The following is a 17,156-nucleotide window of genomic DNA, read 5'->3' as shown; positions in this document are numbered from 1 at the left end:
GACAAGCGTATTACTAATCGAATTAAAATAGTACTAACATACACTTGTGAATAATGAAATGATGACTAAGATGAAGCATACAGAGTCAATTGATCACTAAGGCATTGTTTTGTTGGAAGGTTAGGCCTATATAAGAGCTTTGACTCCTGCCCGGGTACATTGTGCTCGTAAATTACCCGTTGTAAATTACTAACATCTTCTCGGGTATCTTTAGCGCCAAAAAATACCAAGGACATTTATGATTGTTTGACAAGTCCTCAAATTTTCAGTTACTACCGATCTTTTGCATGGCGGCTTGGAAAAAAATGTTGAGTATTTTTATAAAGTGGCTATTTTTTACGAGAAAACTGTGTGCTTAATTACGGATGCTCAATAAAATCAGCTCTTTTTAATGAATTAATAAATCATCAATTTGAGATTTGTTAAACGATCTTTAATTTTGCTCAGTCCACTATATATGTAAGTAACCACTATCAGATGAATATAAATATATTCATACTTTTAAGAGAGGAAATCAAATTATTTTACATTGCAACAAAATCTTCGCTTCTAAATACCTAATTTATTTTATCACGATTTTAATCTTAATTACCAAATACTAGCAAATAAAAAAATTATATTTTAATTTAATAATGATGATCTCACTCTCTTATTATATATGGTCAAGATTTGAAAATTTAGACATACCAAAAAATGAGAAATATGAAAAATAAAAATATATAGAAAGATATACAAAATCAAATCACCCATTTTCCCAAATAAACGCCGGTCAACGAAATGCGTTAGATAAGAATTAAGTAGGAATAGAGGGACTAAATAGCAAAACCGCCCCCTCCGATGATATGAGTGAATATACATACATATATGTGTGTGTGTATACTCTGAGTGTTAGTGTGTGAACCCTTCTTCGCAAGAACAATTTCGCACTCAGAGATAAAATTAAACCCACTATTTATTGGGGTTTCCATCAACAGCCTCTCTCTTTCTCTCTCTACCTATACGTACAGCACACAGCGTGCGTATATAATTATATATCTATCGCTTTGTACAGTGCAAGACCCGCCGGATGTGCAAGCGTGCTCTGTGGTGAGCCGCCATTGACGTTTATGCAATTGGATTGATTACGTATTTATGTTTGATTTTGATTTCCTTGCTGTTTTGAATGATTAGGTTTTTGTTTTGCTGCAGTTGACGGAATAAATGGCGAGTATAAGATCGAGCTTGCCGTCGAGGCTTCGGCAGCTCCTCTCTAGTGAAGGGGCAATCGGCCCCTCCGTTAAACTCGACGCGGAGCCTGTACGCTTCTTGTTCCTGTCCTTTTTATGCTAATTTATGTGGTTTGTGTTGGGTATGGTACTGTGGATTGATTCTTTGGGGGTTTAGTCGTGGTAACTGGAATACTGGATGAAGGATTGGATTGGGCCCCAAGTGTTTGTGATGTTTTGGTGATAAGTTGGAATTAAGGCTTCAGCTTTCTGTAATTTGCAGCAACACTTTTTAGGTCATTTACTTGTTAAGTTTAGAGGTTGGGGTTTGGAATTGGGATTGATGGAGGAGGTGAACTCTGTATGGTGCACACTGTGGCAGTCTTTTAGTGGCTTTAGATTTCATGTTTATCGATTTTTGGGGGCTTTGTAAGGGGATAACTTGACAAATCATATTGCTTTTAATGACGAATCATACCGTATCACTTCAGTATGCTGAAGTTGGCTGTTCTTATATTTCATGGTTTAATTTATTTTAATAAAAATCAATTATGAATTACAGCATCAGACTACAAAGATAAATATAGTATTCGTGGCCTAAAACTAGTTTTGTATTGATCCAACCATTATTTCGTATCACCGTGGATGTAAAAATGTGTTATCTGAATGTGTCTGTTTCAAGGCGACTATATATATATATATGGTTGTTCCATAGGAATATGGAAGTTCATGACAGGTTTAGGCTATTAAGGGTGTTAAAAATTAAGCTTTTGCAGAACAATGCGCATCTATTCTTTTGACACCTTTTTCTTTTGGAAGATAAGAGCATAATATTGGCATCCAATATGATAGGAATAATGTCTCAGAAGTGACTCAGGATAAAACTTATTGAGATTTTGTGATGACTGTTACTATGCATGTAACTGGGCCATAGTTAGCTGGATAGAGATTAGAAGTGTTTTCTCTTAACTTAATAAAAGTGCTTCTTATTCCTTAAAAAGCTGTACCAGACATGATTTTCCCATAAGCAAGCTTCCTATTTAACTTGCATCTTACTTTCACCAACACATGCATTCTCTAGGACTTACATACTTAGTGACTGGTAACACTTAGCACAACAAAGAGCACCAATGTTCATTATATGAGAACATTACCTGTTGGTTACAGTAGCTTTCATTTTGATAATATTCAAGAAAACTGAACTCACCTTATAAATTTTGTAAACATTTCTTAAAATTTCTTCCCTTGACGATGCTATTGTTGAAGTTCTGCTATAACTTTTATATGGAATTGATAATATTGTTTTTTCATCTGCAATTGCAATTAAAACAAGGAAAAGGAATATTTTCTATGGTAGCTTGCTTGTGATTTGTGTAAGTGGGAAATTAGATTGTATGACATGCTGTAGAATATAAAAAATAATAAAAATTACAAATAAATAATTTCCACCGCAATATTTTTCAAATAAAAGATCCGCCTTTTTCTCGCTGGTTATGCGTGACGAGTCTTGGCCACACTTACAAGCTTTGTGATATCGTCTGGTGAACTTATTTAAACATAATAAGGAATGAATGTAGATGCAGATGCATTGAAATACCCAAATCTGTTACTCAAAAACTTTAGGTTCCTGAATAATGACATTTGACAGGGAAATTTTTCTTACAACTTGGTAGCTATTGTGTTTTATTTTTATGTATTATTTTCAGATGATTTTGACACTGTTAGAATGTAAAGTAGTTCTCTTTAGCTAGCCAGTTCTTGATATATGTTTTGAAAGCCTCCTTCCTTGGTGACATGTCCCCTTTATGCATCAGTGAACTAATGGTTTGCCTACACAAAGATAATAACTGCCTGAATGAACTATTACTGGAGATTGATTTGCTATCTAACTAATTACAAGCAGGAAGATATTGGTGTCGATCAAAATTTCATTTACTTGATGCAAGTGAACATTTGAAATCCACTGCGACTTCTTTCCTTTATCAAAATTACTGTGTGCTAGAGGTAATGTGTTTGCATATTTTTTGTAGCCTCCAAGAATAAAGGCTTTTGTCGACAAGGTGATTCAGTGCCCATTACAGGATATAGCGATACCTCTTTCTGGTTTTCGCTGGGAGTATGGCAAGGTTGTTCAAATTTGCTTGTAATTATTATTCTTCCTCTGTTTTCATCTCTTCCATTTATTCTCACTCCCATTTTATTTTTCAGGGAAATTTCCACCATTGGGGTCCTCTCTTTCTGCACTTCGAAACGTATTTCAAGACCTACTTATCTCATAGAAATGACCTTCTTTTGTCAGATGACATCTTAGGGGATGTCAGCCCATTTCCCAAACAAGCAGTTTTACAAATTTTGAGAGTTATGCAGATCATCCTAGAAAATTGCCACACAAAGAGTTCATTCAGTGTTATAGAGGTAATGTGGTGTTTGAATTTCTTTTTGAGTAATTTTTCTGAATTTTTTAGCTCATTTGGGTTTTATACTTCAGGCTTCAAGCTTTCTCTAAGAGTTTTCTAAACCTTTTATATCTTTTCCACAGCATTTCAAGCTTTTGCTTGCTTCAACAGATCCTGAAATTATCACCGCAGCTCTTGAGACTCTTTCTGCATTCGTGAAAATATCACCTTCAAAGCTGCATGTCAGCGGAAAGCTGGTAGGGTGTGGGTCAGTGAATGCTTGTCTTTTATCCCTTGCGCAAGGCTGGGGTAGCAAAGAAGAAGGTCTAGGTTTGTATTCATGTGTCACATTACATGAGAGGACCCAGGAGGATGGGCTATGCCTGTTCCCACTGGAGGCAAAAAATGACAGCGACAAGTTGCAGAATCGCGTGGGATCAACACTTGACTTTGAGTTGCGCAGTACTTCTCCTAGTGATGTTGAAGCTAGTGATAGTACAAATTCATCTGGAGTGCGTGTAATTCAGATCCCTGATAATCAATTACAAGAACAGGATGACTTGTCACTTATGAAGTTTTGTATTGAGCATTATAATGTGCCTTCAGATCTTAGGTTTCCATTATTAACCAGAATTCGGTATGCTCGTGCACTCCGTTCCTCCAGAATATGCAGGCTTTACAGCAAGATTTGCCTACTATCTTTTATTGTGCTTGTACAGTCTAGTGATTCACATGATGAGCTAGTTTCATTTTTTGCTAATGAGCCAGAATACACAAATGAATTGATTAGAATTGTGAGATCTGAAGAAAACATATCAGGAACCATAAGAACACTTGCAATGACTGCTTTGGGTGCACAGTTAGCTGCATATTCGGCATCTCATGAAAGGGCACGTATATTAAGTGGATCAAGCATCAGTTTTGCAGGTGGTAATCGAATGATTCTCTTGAATGTGCTGCAAAGAGCGATTATATCATTAAATAATTCTGTTGATTTGTCATCAGTTGCTTTCATTGAAGCACTTCTACAGTTCTACTTACTTCATGTCATATCTTCTTCAAGTTCTGGTAGTGTTGTTAGGGGTTCAGGCATGGTACCAACCTTTTTACCCCTGCTAGAAGATTCAGATCCTTCTCGGTTACATCTTGTCTGTTTAGCCGCAAAAACTCTGCAGAAGCTCATGGACTACAGCAATACAGCAGTCACCCTTTTCAGAGATTTAGGTGGGGTGGAGCTTTTGGTTCAAAGATTACAGATCGAAGTACATAGAGTGATTGACTTCACTGGATCAAGGGATAGCTCTATGGCAATGGGTGAATGTCCTAAATATAATATTGACCAGTTGTACAATCAGAAGCGCTTGATTAGGGCATTGTTGAAAGCACTTGGTTCTGCCACTTATGCAACGGCAAATTCTGCGAGATCACAGAATTCTTACGATGTTTCTTTAACTCCCATCTTGTTGATGCTTTTCAGTAACAAGGAAAAGTTTGGAGGTGACATCTACTCCTCAGCTGTGACTCTTATGAGTGAAATGATTCACAAAGATCCAACATGTTTTAATGTTCTGTTTGACTTGGGCCTTCCATCTGCATTTCTATCATCCATTGTGCTTGGAGTACTTCCTGCTTCAAAAGCCATCACTTGTATTCCAAATGGTCTTGGTGCTATTTGCCTCAACTCCAAGGGTCTGGAGGCTGTAAGAGAAACCTCTGCTTTACACTTCCTTGTTGACATTTTCACTGACAAAAAGTATGTGATGGCCATGAGCGAAGGCATTATTCCTTTAGCAAATGCTTTGGAAGAGCTATTCCGGCATGTGTCTTCACTGAGAGGATATGGTGTTGATCTGATGATTGAAATAATTGATAAGATCGCATTGCTTGGGGACACCAAGATCTCTGGATCGTCAGAAAAACTTGATGGTAGCGAGGCAATGGATATGGACTCTATTGAATCTGATGACAAGGAAAACATAGGGGATTCTGTGGCAGATGGGCCTGTTCAAGGTATCGGTGATGAACAATGTATTCAGCTGTCCATCTTTCATGTAATTGTTCTAGTTCACAGGACAATGGAAAATTCAGAAACATGCCGTTTATTTGTGGAGAAGTCTGGTATCGAATCTTTATTGAAACTTCTTTTACGCCCAAGTATAACTCAATCATCTGAGGGGATGTCAATAGCTCTACACAGCACGATGGTATTCAAGTGTTTTACACAACATCATTCCACTCCTCTGGCTCGTGCTATTTGCTCTTCACTTCGTGAGCATTTGAAAGAAACTCTGTCTAGGACTACTGCTATCTCTGGATCTTTTTTACTGGATCCTAGGGCCAGCCCAGACCCTCTGATATTTTCTTCCCTCTCGCTTGTGGAGTTCCTCTTATTTCTTGCTGCCTCAAAGGACAATCGTTGGGTAACAGCATTGCTTACTGAGTTCGGTAATGGAAGCAAAGATGTCCTGGAAGATATTGGTCGAATTCATCGTGAAGTTTTATGGCAAATTTCGTTGCTTGAAGACACAAAGGCCGAAGCGGAGGACCAACTCACTGGTACCGCTAATACCTCTCGGCAGTCCGAGTTGGGCATGAATGATGCCGAAGACCCAAGGTTGAACTCGTTCAGGCAATTCCTTGATCCTTTACTGAGAAGGAGGACTTCTGGTTGGAGCTTTGAGTCCCAGTTTTTTGACCTCATAAATCTCTATCGAGACCTTACTCGTTCCTCAAGTCTTCACCAACGACAGAGTGCCGATGCACCTTCTTCCTCACAGGTTGCAGCGAATCAGGAAGATGAATCTGGTTCTTCTGGTTCATACCATCAGTCATGTTGTGATATGGTATCATCACTATCCATTCACATAACCCATTTGTTTCAAGAGTTGGGGAAGGTCATGCTGCTTCCATCTCGTCGGAGGGACGATACGCTCACTGTATCTCCTCCCTCAAAATCAGTGGCATCTACCTTTGCTTCTATAGCTATGGATCACATGAATTTTGGTGGGCATATTAGTCCCTCTGGATCTGAGGATTTGGTTACAACTAAATGCCGGTACTACGGCAAGGTTGTTGAGTTCATTGATAGTATTCTTTTGGACAAGCCTGACTCATGCAATCCTGTCATGTTGAATTGTTTATATGGACGTGGAGTTATTCGAACGGTCTTGACTACATTTGAGGCTACCAGTCAGTTGCCTTTTGCCATTAGTAGGGCTCCTGCATCTCCTATGGAGACTGATGAAGGGAAGCAAAATGATGTTGAAAAAGCTGATCAGTTGTGGACTTATGGACCCTCAGCTAGCTATGGAAAGCTTTTGGACCACTTGGCGACTTCATCCTACATACTATCACCTTTCAATAAACATTTACTTACACAGCCTCTAGTGCCTGGGGACATTCCATTTCCTCGTGATGCAGAAACATTTGTCAAAGTTCTTCAGTCCATGGTATTGAAGGCTGTGCTTCCTGTTTGGACGCACCCTCGGTTCCATGAATGCAATTATGAGTTCATCACTACAGTTGTCAACATTTTTAAGCATGTATTCTCTGGAGTGGAAGTCAAAAGTGTTGGTTCTAATGTGGGTCGTACTGGTCCACCCCCAACTGAAACAACTATTTCAACAATAGTGGAGATGGGGTTCACAAGGTCTCAGGCAGAAGAGGCTCTGAGACAGGTTGGTTCAAATAGTGTGGAGCTTGCCATGGAATGGTTGTTTTCACATCCCGAGGAACCTCAAGAAGATGACGAGCTTGCTCGAGCACTAGCAATGTCTCTTGGAAATTCTACGACAGAGACAAAAGAAGAGGACACAACTGAGGATACTCAGAATGTTGAAGAGGAATTGGTGCAACTCCCACCAGTTGATGAGCTGCTGTTGACATGCAAGATACTTCTGCAAATGAAGGAGACCTTAGCTTTCCCTGTTAGGGATCTCCTTGTCATGATATGCTCACAAAATGAGGGCCAAGAAAGACCAAGGGTCATTTCCTTTATCATTGAACAAGTGAAGCTTTGTGGTGACATCTCTGATAGTGGGAATCAGAAAATGCTCTCTGCCTTCTTTCATGTTCTTGCTTTAATTCTCAATGAAGACTCAGCAGCCCGAGAATTAGCGTACAAGAGTGGTCTGGTTAAAGTTGCATCAGATCTTCTCCAGCTATGGATTCATTCAAATGAGCAGGATTCATCTCAAGTCCCAAAATGGGCAACTTCAGCTTTTATTGCTATCGACCGTCTTGCCCAAGTGGATGCAAAGTTAAATGCTGATGTGATAGAACTTTTGAAGAAGAACGATACAGACAACCAAACGTCTATTGTCATTGAGGAAGAAAAGCAGAATAAATTGTCTTTGGGGTCACCCTTGAAGTATTTAGATACAATGGAACAAAAGAGACTGATTGAAATAGCATGTGGCTGCATCAGAAAGCAATTACCTTCTGAAACAATGCATGCTGTTCTGCAGCTCTCTTCTACCCTGACAAGAACTCATTCTGTTGCTGTTAGTTTCTTGGATGCTGGAGGTCTACAATTACTTCTTTCCTTACCTGCGAGTAGTTTGTTTGTTGGCTTTGACAATGTTGCCGCTATTATAATTCGCCACATCCTTGAAGATTCTCAAACCCTACAGCAAGCAATGGAGTCGGAGATACGACATAGTTTCATAACTTTTGCTAACAGACAGTCTAGTGGAAGGCTTACTCCACGAAATTTTCTGTCAAATTTAAGTTCAGTTCTTCAACGGGATCCAGTAATTTTTCTGCAAGCTGCTAAAGCCGTCTGCCAGGTTGAGATGGTTGGTGAGAGGCCATATATGGTATTGATAAAAGATCGGGAGAAGGATAGAAAAGATAAGGATAAAGACAAAACAGAGGAAAAGGAGAAACAAACGAATGATGGTAAGGTAAGCACTGCCACCACAATGCCAGCTGCTGTTGGTAGTGGGCATGTGAAGCTTCCTGATGCGAATTCCAAGAACTCTAAGATACACAAGAAACCTCCTCAGAGTTTTGTCACTGTCATTGATACTCTGTTGGATTCAGTATTAGCTTTCACTCCTTCTATGGAAGATGAATCTGTTAACAAAGTGGGATCAGCATCGACAGATATGGAAATTGATGTTTCTGCAAGCAACAGCAAAGGAAAATCTGTTGCTTCTGTGTCTGAATTAAATGTAGCTAGCCATCAAGAATCCTCTGTTTCATTGGCTAAGGTGGTTTTTATATTGAAGCTCTTGACAGAGATTCTTTTAATGTATTCTTCATCTGTTCATATCCTTGTACGAAAAGATGCCGAAGTTTGCAGCTACAGGGGAACTCAAAAGGGTGTAAATGCTTGCTTAACGGGTGGGATCTTCCACCATGTTCTTCACAAATTTCTACCCTTTTCTAAAAATCAGAAAAAGGAGAAGAAAACTGAAATTGACTGGCATCATAAACTGGCTAGTAAAGCCAACCATTTTCTTGTTGCATCTGGTGTTCGCTCAACTGAAGCAAGGAAAAGAATCTTCACAGAGATCAGTTATGTTTATAACGAGTTTGTTGATTCATGTAATGGTTTTAGGGCCCCTAAGTCTGATATTCAGGCCCTCACTGATCTGCTCAATGATGTGCTGGCTGCTAGGACACCTTCAGGTTCATACATTTCAGCAGAAGCTTCTGTTACTTTTATAGAGGCAGGTCTTGTTCAGTCACTCACCAGAACACTGCGCGTGTTAGACTTGGATCATACAGATTCACCTAAGGTTGTTACTGGAATTGTGAAAGTTTTGGAGTCAGTAAGCAAAGAACATGTCCATGCTTTTGAGTCTACTAGTGCTAGAGGAGAGCGGTTGAAATCTACTGATCCTAACCAAGCTAGGGATGCAAATGGTGCTAGCTCACAGGCTGTTGATGCTACGGCCGATGCTAATGAAAATTTAATGCCAACAGATGAGAGTGAGTTGTTCCACAGTGTTCAGAACTATGGTGGTTCGGAGGCTGTCACTGATGATATGGAGCATGACCAGGATATTCATGGTGGCTTTGCTGCTGCAGATGATGATTACATGCAGGAAAATGCTGAGGGGACACAGAATCTTGATGAGACTGTTGGGATAAGATTTGAAATTCGCTCTGGTGTACAAGGTAATCTTGATGAAGATGAGGATGATGAAGATGATGAGATATCTGGAGATGAAGGCGACGAAGTAGACGAGGATGAAGATGAAGATGCTGATGATGATCACAACGATATAGAAGAAGATGAAGCTCATCACCTACCACACCCGGATACAGATCAAGATGACCATGAAATTGATGAAGATGAGTTTGATGAAGAGGTGATGGATGAGGATGAAGATGAAGAGGATGATGAAGATGGTGTTATAGTGCGTTTAGGGGAGGGAATGAATGGTGTAAATGTATTTGACCACATAGAGGTTTTTGGCAGAGATAGTATTGCCAATGAAACTTTTCATGTTATGCCAGTTGAAATATTTGGCTCCAGGCGTCAAGGTCGAACCACATCCATCTATAATTTGTTAGGAAGAAATGGTGATACCAATGTCCCTTCGCAGCATCCACTTCTAGTGGAACCACATTCTTCAACATCTGCAGGTCCTCCTAGATTGTCAGGTATGGTCATTTTACTTCAACTTATTTTGACGTTTTTCTTAAGCACCGATATGTTTTCCCTCAACAGAAAATTTATGTTTCTTAATGGTGTCTTATTTTCATTCACCTTACCTTCACAGAGAATGACCGTGATGCTTTCTCAGATAGAAATGCTGAGGGTTCTTTGTCGCGTCTGGACTCCATTTTCCGCTCACTCCGCAATGGGCGTCAAGGACACCGGTTTAATTTATTGTCGAATGAGGGCCAGTTAAGTGGTGGGTCAGGTTCATCAGTTATTCCCCAAGGTCTTGAAGAAGTACTTGTATCCAGATTGAGGCGTCCCTCCTCTGAAAAGTCTTCTAATCACACTACAGCTGTTGAATCTCAAAATAAAAATGAAGAGAGTCCATCCTCTGAATTTGCTGAGACGACTGCTGAAAATCAAGGTAATGGTGGTGGTAGTAATGCCCCCCCTCCTTCCTCGGTGATATTGGACAGTACTAGAAGTGCCGATAATGTACCTGCTACAAACCAGCTAAATCAGGGAACAGAAACATCAAGTAGACAACCTCAGTTGGTTGAAGCTCAATATGACCATACTGATGTACTACGTGATGTCGAAGCAGTGAGCCAAGAGAGTGGTGGAAGTGGGGCAACTTTAGGTGAGAGCTTACGGAGTCTAGACGTTGAGATTGGAAGTGCCGATGGCCATGATGATGGTGGAGACAGACAAGCTGGTGGTGATGCTCGACTGAGGAGAGGTGCTCCATTGTTTACTAATAATAATGCATCAATAGGCGGGAGAGATGCATCTCTCCACAGTGTCAGTGAAGTTTCAGAAGATCTAGTTCGGGAAGCTGATCAAACTGGTCCTTCTCAGGAGGAGCAACATAATCGGGATGCTGAATCTATTGATCCTGCTTTTCTTGATGCACTCCCTGAGGAGTTGCGTGCTGAGGTTCTTTCTGCTCAACCAAGTGAAGCTACGCAGGTGCAAAATCCAGAGCCACAAAATAATGGGGATATAGATCCAGAATTTCTTGCAGCACTGCCTCCTGATATCCGTGAAGAAGTTCTGGCACAACAAAGGGCACAAAGGCTGCATCAATCCCAAGAATTGGAAGGACAGCCTGTTGAGATGGACACAGTCTCAATAATTGCAACTTTTCCTTCAGACATACGGGAAGAGGTATCTTCTTGACTTGGTCAGGAGATATTTATTTTAGCTTTTCTTACCAGTATCCTGTTATTCTTATATTTTTGCTCTCCTTTTATCTGGAAATGCAGGTTCTCCTAACCTCGTCTGATGCTATTCTTGCAAATTTGACACCTGCTCTTGTTGCTGAAGCAAATATGTTACGAGAAAGGTTTGCACGCAGATATAATCAAAATTTATTTGGATTACATCCACGAAATCGTCGGGGTGAGTCCTCTAGGCGAGGTGATGGCTTGGATAGAGTTGGTGGTGCACTTACTCGTCGGTCTACGGGTGTTAAGCCAGTTGAAGCAGATGGGTCCCCTTTAGTTGACACAGAAGGTTTGAAAGCTTTGATCCGGTTGCTTCGTGTTGTTCAGGTACTCTTATGGCTTTCTTGAAGCTCTGCGATTATATTCTTCTGTGTGAGATGTGAATGTAACCGATCTACGTTTTTGCAGCCGCTTTACAAGAGTCAGCAGAGACTCCTCCTAAATCTTTGTGCTAATGCTGATACTAGAATTGATTTGCTAAAAATTTTAATGGACTTGCTGATGCTGGACAAAAAGAAATATCATACCGATCTAAGTGCTCTGGAATCCCCTTATAGGCTGTATGCATGCCAGAGTCATGTGATGTATTCTCGCCCTCAATATGTTGATGGTAGGTATTTTTGCTATTTTAGTTTTTGCTGCAATTCTAAGTCAGTTTCCTTATGTAACTAACCCCCACCTCATTTACTAATTTTCTGGCTGCATTTATTACCACAGGCCTGTTTAGAAATAAATTTGCCTTTATAAAATCTTCTTCCAGTTTAAATGCAGTTCTGAATTTTTTTCATTTGCTAAATGATGTAGAATATACTCATGTGGAAATGAATGTTTGCTTCTACGATCATGTTATTAAGATCTCGAATTTCTTTCTCCGTTTTTTTTTATCTTCTATATAGGAGACATTAACTATGCAAATTTCATTCGTTTATCTATTCACAGGTGTGCCACCTTTGGTGTCACGGCGAGCTTTGGAGACCCTTACCTACCTAGCTCGTAATCATCCTTTGGTTGCCAAGCTATTACTTGAGTTCAGATTGCCACAGTTCAAGAAGTCATCAAGCTCTGATGAAGAACGGGGAAAATCTGTTATGCTTCTTGATGAACAGAAGGAATACCCGGAAGGGCAGGCATCCTTTACATTGCTTCTTAGCCTTTTAAACCAGTCACTTTATTTAAGAAGTGTTGCTCACCTGGAGCAGGTGCGTCTTTGCAAAAAACTTTACCTTGAAATTACCAAACTGTATGACCATTTGGATTTATGTGGCTTATTATTGTTCTGTTGCAGCTCCTAAATCTGTTGGATGTTGTTATTGACTATGGTGAGAGGAAATCAAATCCATCTAACGAGGCAGGTTCATCTGCATCTGAGCAGCCGTCTGACCCTCAGGTTTCTACACCAGCTGTTGATATGAATGTAGGCTCTTCTACAGCTTCAGGAGAGGGTAACTCTTCAATGCAAGCAACATCTCCAGAGGCTGATAGCGAGCAAATCGCTGCAACTGTTCTGAACAATTTGCCTAATCCAGAACTTCAGCTACTATGCTCACTACTAGCACGTGAAGGGTAAGCTGAGATTTGTGGATTTTCAACACTTTTTACTTGGTAGATCTGTAGATACCTTTCTTAGCATCCACATACTGTCTGTAAAGTTAATTTTACACGTTGACTTGTGAACCTCATTAAACAATAATTCTTTCACTTCAATCAAGCAGTAACTCTCTTTTGCATCTATCTCTTTAGATTCTAAAGGACGTTTCACTTTTGTGATTGAGATCATACAATGTTTCTTCTGAAAAACCGGTGTTGTGATGGGATGATCATATATGTTATGTAGTTTTTAAAAGTCTATGGTGCTCTAGAAAAATTTGCATCTGGTTGAACTAGCATATTACAAAGATATTTCTAAAAGATACCATGTCTTGTTGAATGGTTGGTTATCATACAAAATTTTAACAATTTAGATATCCCCTTGGCTTTGTCGCTTTGCTTGTTGATAACTGTATCATCACTCCTTTCCTGAAGTTATACTTGATTGACTTATTTTGCTATATTGCTCATGCAATTTATAACTTCTCTCTTCATATCTCCAGCCTATCAGATAATGCATACACACTCGTGGCGGATGTTTTAAGAAAGCTGGTGGCTATTGCTCCTATTCATTGTCATCTCTTTATCAATGAGCTTGCTGGTTCAGTTCAAAGCCTTACCCATTCAGCTATAGAAGAGTTGCACTTATTTGGGGACATAGAGAAAGCACTTCTTAACACTACTACTCATGGGGCTCCAGTTCTCAGGGTTTTGCAGGCACTGAGCTCTTTAGTAGTTTTGCTTCGTGATAAGGACAAAAAGCATCAGATTATCCCTGATACTGAGCATAATACTGCTATTTCTCTAGTTTGGGATATTAATACTGCTCTTGAGCCTCTGTGGCAGGAACTGAGCAGTTGCATCAGCAAAATAGAGAACTATTCGGATGTAGCACCTGATTTGTCCCCTTCTGCTGTTAAACCATCCAGTTCAGTGCCTCCACTTCCAGCAGGTACCCAGAACGTATTGCCATACATTGAATCATTCTTCGTTGTATGCGAGAAGTTGCACCCTGGCCAGTCAGGTGCAGGCAATGATTTTGGAATTGCTTCAGTTCCTGATGTTGACGAGGCTTCTGCATCTGCTAGTCAACAGAAGACCGTAGGATCTTCTTTAAAAGTGGATGATAAACATGTTGCTTTCTTAAGGTTTTCAGAAAAGCACAGAAAGCTTCTTAATGCCTTTATTAGGCAAAATCCTGGATTACTGGAAAAGTCGTTTTCACTCATGCTGAAGGTTCCTCGGTTTATTGATTTCGATAATAAAAGGGCTCACTTCAGGTCCAAGATCAAGCATCAACACGATCATCACCACAGTCCTCTCAGAATATCTGTTAGAAGAGCTTACATTCTTGAAGATTCATATAATCAGCTGCGTATGAGATCAGCACAAGATCTGAAAGGTAGATTGACTGTTAATTTCCAAGGGGAGGAAGGGATTGATGCTGGTGGCCTTACAAGGGAATGGTATCAGTTGCTATCCAGAGTAATCTTTGACAAGGGGGCGTTACTATTTACAACAGTAGGGAATGAGTCCACATTTCAGCCGAACCCCAACTCTGTTTACCAAACAGAGCATCTTTCTTACTTCAAGTTTGTTGGACGAGTTGTAAGTGTTTCTCATTTTCATCTGACGTGAAAGATAGCTGTTTACCAGGAAAAATTTATGCTTTTACTCATGGTTGCAGGTGGGGAAAGCACTATTTGATGGGCAGCTCCTTGATGTCCACTTCACTCGGTCATTTTACAAGCACATTCTTGGGGTTAAAGTCACTTATCATGACATTGAAGCTATTGATCCAGATTATTTTAAGAACTTAAAATGGATGCTTGAGGTAATCATATTGAAAATCTCCCTTATACATTTAGCTGATGTGCATGAGGCCTTGACTCAGTAGTGTTTTTGATGCATCTGGTCTAAATTTTATATATTGTCATATTGCAGAATGATATTAGTGATATTCCGGACTTAACATTTAGCATTGATGCTGACGAGGAGAAGATGATTCTGTACGAGCCTACTCAAGTATGTAACCTTTCTGGTAGTATGATTTGATAAGTTTTTTAAAATGTCATATTTGCTAATTGAGTGACTTTGTATTCAGGTAACTGACTATGAACTGATCCCTGGTGGTCGAAATATCAGAGTAACCGAGGAAAACAAGCACCAGTATGTTGATTTAGTTGCTGAGCATCGATTGACGACTGCTATTCGCCCTCAGATTAATGCATTTATGGAAGGTTTCAATGAGTTAATACTTCGTGATTTAATATCGATTTTCCATGACAAGGAACTGGAACTCCTGATAAGTGGGCTGCCAGACATTGACTGTGAGTACTACCCACTTTATCTTTTGCATCTCCTATCGTTGCATAAGTTTTTACATAAACAATTTAAAAACTAATGTAAATATTAATGCCTTCCAGTGGATGATCTGAGGGCAAACACGGAGTACTCTGGTTACACTGCTGCTTCCCCTGCCATTCAATGGTTCTGGGAGGTTGTTCAAGAATTAAGTAAGGAGGATAAGGCTCGCCTGCTACAATTTGTGACTGGAACCTCGAAGGTACTTTGCTTTCTTTCTTTCGCGTTTCTCTTCTTTGTGGATCTGAAGAGTGTTCAAGTTCAAGCTTCCACATGTGAACTTTTTAATGTCCATACCCGGAGACAGGAATTGCTAATAATAAGTTGCTGCGTATCGTCTCTTATTATATTATATGAATATGAATTATGATTCATTTGTATTAAGCAACATTTTTTGTTTTGCGCTGCAGGTGCCGTTGGAAGGATTCAGTGCACTGCAAGGAATTTCAGGATCTCAAAAATTCCAGATTCACAAGGCATATGGCAGTCCTGATCACTTGCCTTCTGCTCATACATGGTGAGCCTCTTTTTATTTTGTTATATTTTATGAAAATGGCTTGGTTTCGGGTTGAGCTCTAATGGTCGATGCGGATGTCTGCAGTTTCAACCAGTTGGATCTACCAGAATACCCTTCTAAACAGCATTTGGAGGAGAGACTACTGCTTGCAATTCATGAAGGCAACGAAGGGTTTGGATTTGGCTAAGTTGGTGCTGAGGCCAAGCCTACGCTATTGTATAGAACATATTAATTCTTAAGATTACTTAGAGAGCTGTTTTGGGATAAAATGTGGATATAATGTACAGTGCTATATTGCTTTTTTCCCAACCTTTTTGGCAAGTTTTCCAATCCAAGTTTTTTCAATTATTGTCAATGCGTGGTGTTGCACTATTTGGTATATAATGTGTATATTGTTCTACAATTTTGATAGATGGAAAAGAGTCTAATCATTCCGATGTTTGTTTTACATATTTCTAGTAATTGTGGTGAAACTTGAAGTGCTGCCACTAATCAGTGGAATACAACATTGCCCTTTTTGACTTCAAAAAACATGTATTCATCGCATATATAAAATGATTATCTACTCCAAGAACATAGTATTCCTGAACAGATTATGATGCATGATAAACAATAAAAGTGAAGATCAAAGTGATAAGTGAAGATCAAAGTGATTATGTTAGTGACAGAAAAGGAGACATACACCTCATAATCCGTTTATGAACACCGTTTCGCGGCTGCGCTGGTATTTCTGTACCCATGGGCTGGCAACGCTAGTGTATCCGAGGCAAGGCCCCGGTAACATGTCGATCAGGACCAAAGAATGCCGACCTGCCATCACGATTTGCAACACGAGACATGCAAATTTGAATTACAAATGGGTGCAACGAGCTAAAAAATCTATAGAGATTATAGAGTTGCATCAGACCCTAGCTGATCCTCAATCATCATACTCCATCTGATGCTCAATAGACATCCTATATTTGACTAGTACGAGTTTTAAAAAATTGTTTAACTTGATGAAAGAAAGTTGGTGAAAATAGTTAGTAGAATATTTTTCCTACTTTATATAGAGTATTAATTTTATAATAATTGTGAGTCTTATGAGTTAGTGGAATATAAAGTACACTTAAAAATAAAAATGAAATGAGATATTTATCAGTGTAATCGTAATAAGAAAATATTAGACATTTAATAGGACCAAAAGGAGTACTCAATTTTGTAACTTAATGGTATATTTATATAGTAATTATTTAGGTTAGATGT

The 17,156-nt window shown here is 39.4% G+C and overlaps 1 protein-coding gene across 6 annotated transcripts; it reads left to right on the top strand.

Moving 5' to 3' along the window:
• The first annotated feature begins 899 nt into the window (after positions 1-899).
• LOC125220802 (E3 ubiquitin-protein ligase UPL2-like) lies at positions 900-16,259 on the top strand. 6 transcript variants are annotated; one of them, XM_048122954.1, is made up of 17 exons: positions 900-1,086; positions 1,189-1,296; positions 3,236-3,331; positions 3,414-3,620; positions 3,745-10,216; positions 10,360-11,384; positions 11,483-11,770; positions 11,852-12,053; positions 12,383-12,642; positions 12,729-13,006; positions 13,534-14,638; positions 14,718-14,864; positions 14,975-15,055; positions 15,135-15,360; positions 15,457-15,596; positions 15,805-15,911; positions 15,996-16,259. In XM_048122954.1, the coding sequence occupies exons 2-17, from the start codon at positions 1,201-1,203 to the stop codon at positions 16,096-16,098; spliced, it is 10,833 nt and encodes a 3,610-aa protein (XP_047978911.1). In that variant the 5' UTR covers positions 900-1,086; positions 1,189-1,200; the 3' UTR covers positions 16,099-16,259. The 6 variants fall into 6 exon arrangements, with proteins under 6 accessions (XP_047978911.1, XP_047978896.1, XP_047978902.1 ...); XM_048122939.1 differs by having other exon boundaries at positions 10,336-11,384; XM_048122945.1 differs by having other exon boundaries at positions 1,171-1,296; positions 10,336-11,384.
• The last annotated feature ends 897 nt before the right edge of the window (positions 16,260-17,156 follow it).

This window comes from Salvia hispanica, chromosome 1 (assembly GCF_023119035.1).
Source record: "Salvia hispanica cultivar TCC Black 2014 chromosome 1, UniMelb_Shisp_WGS_1.0, whole genome shotgun sequence".
NCBI classification, from domain to species: Eukaryota; Viridiplantae; Streptophyta; class Magnoliopsida; order Lamiales; family Lamiaceae; genus Salvia; species Salvia hispanica.
The sequence above is the reverse complement of the archived record's forward strand: the minus strand, read 5'-3'. Positions and strand labels throughout refer to the sequence as shown.

Excerpts from the sequence above, each read along its gene's own strand:
- LOC125220802 (XM_048122939.1), top strand. The coding sequence starts at position 1,201 with ATGGCGAGTATAAGATCGAGCTTGCCGTCGAGGCTTCGGCAGCTCCTC. Across the intron at positions 3,332-3,413 it reads TTCGCTGGGAGTATGGCAAG|GGAAATTTCCACCATTGGGG; the intron begins GTTGTTCAAATT and ends TTTATTTTTCAG. Across the intron at positions 13,007-13,533 it reads TCACTACTAGCACGTGAAGG|CCTATCAGATAATGCATACA; the intron begins GTAAGCTGAGAT and ends TCATATCTCCAG.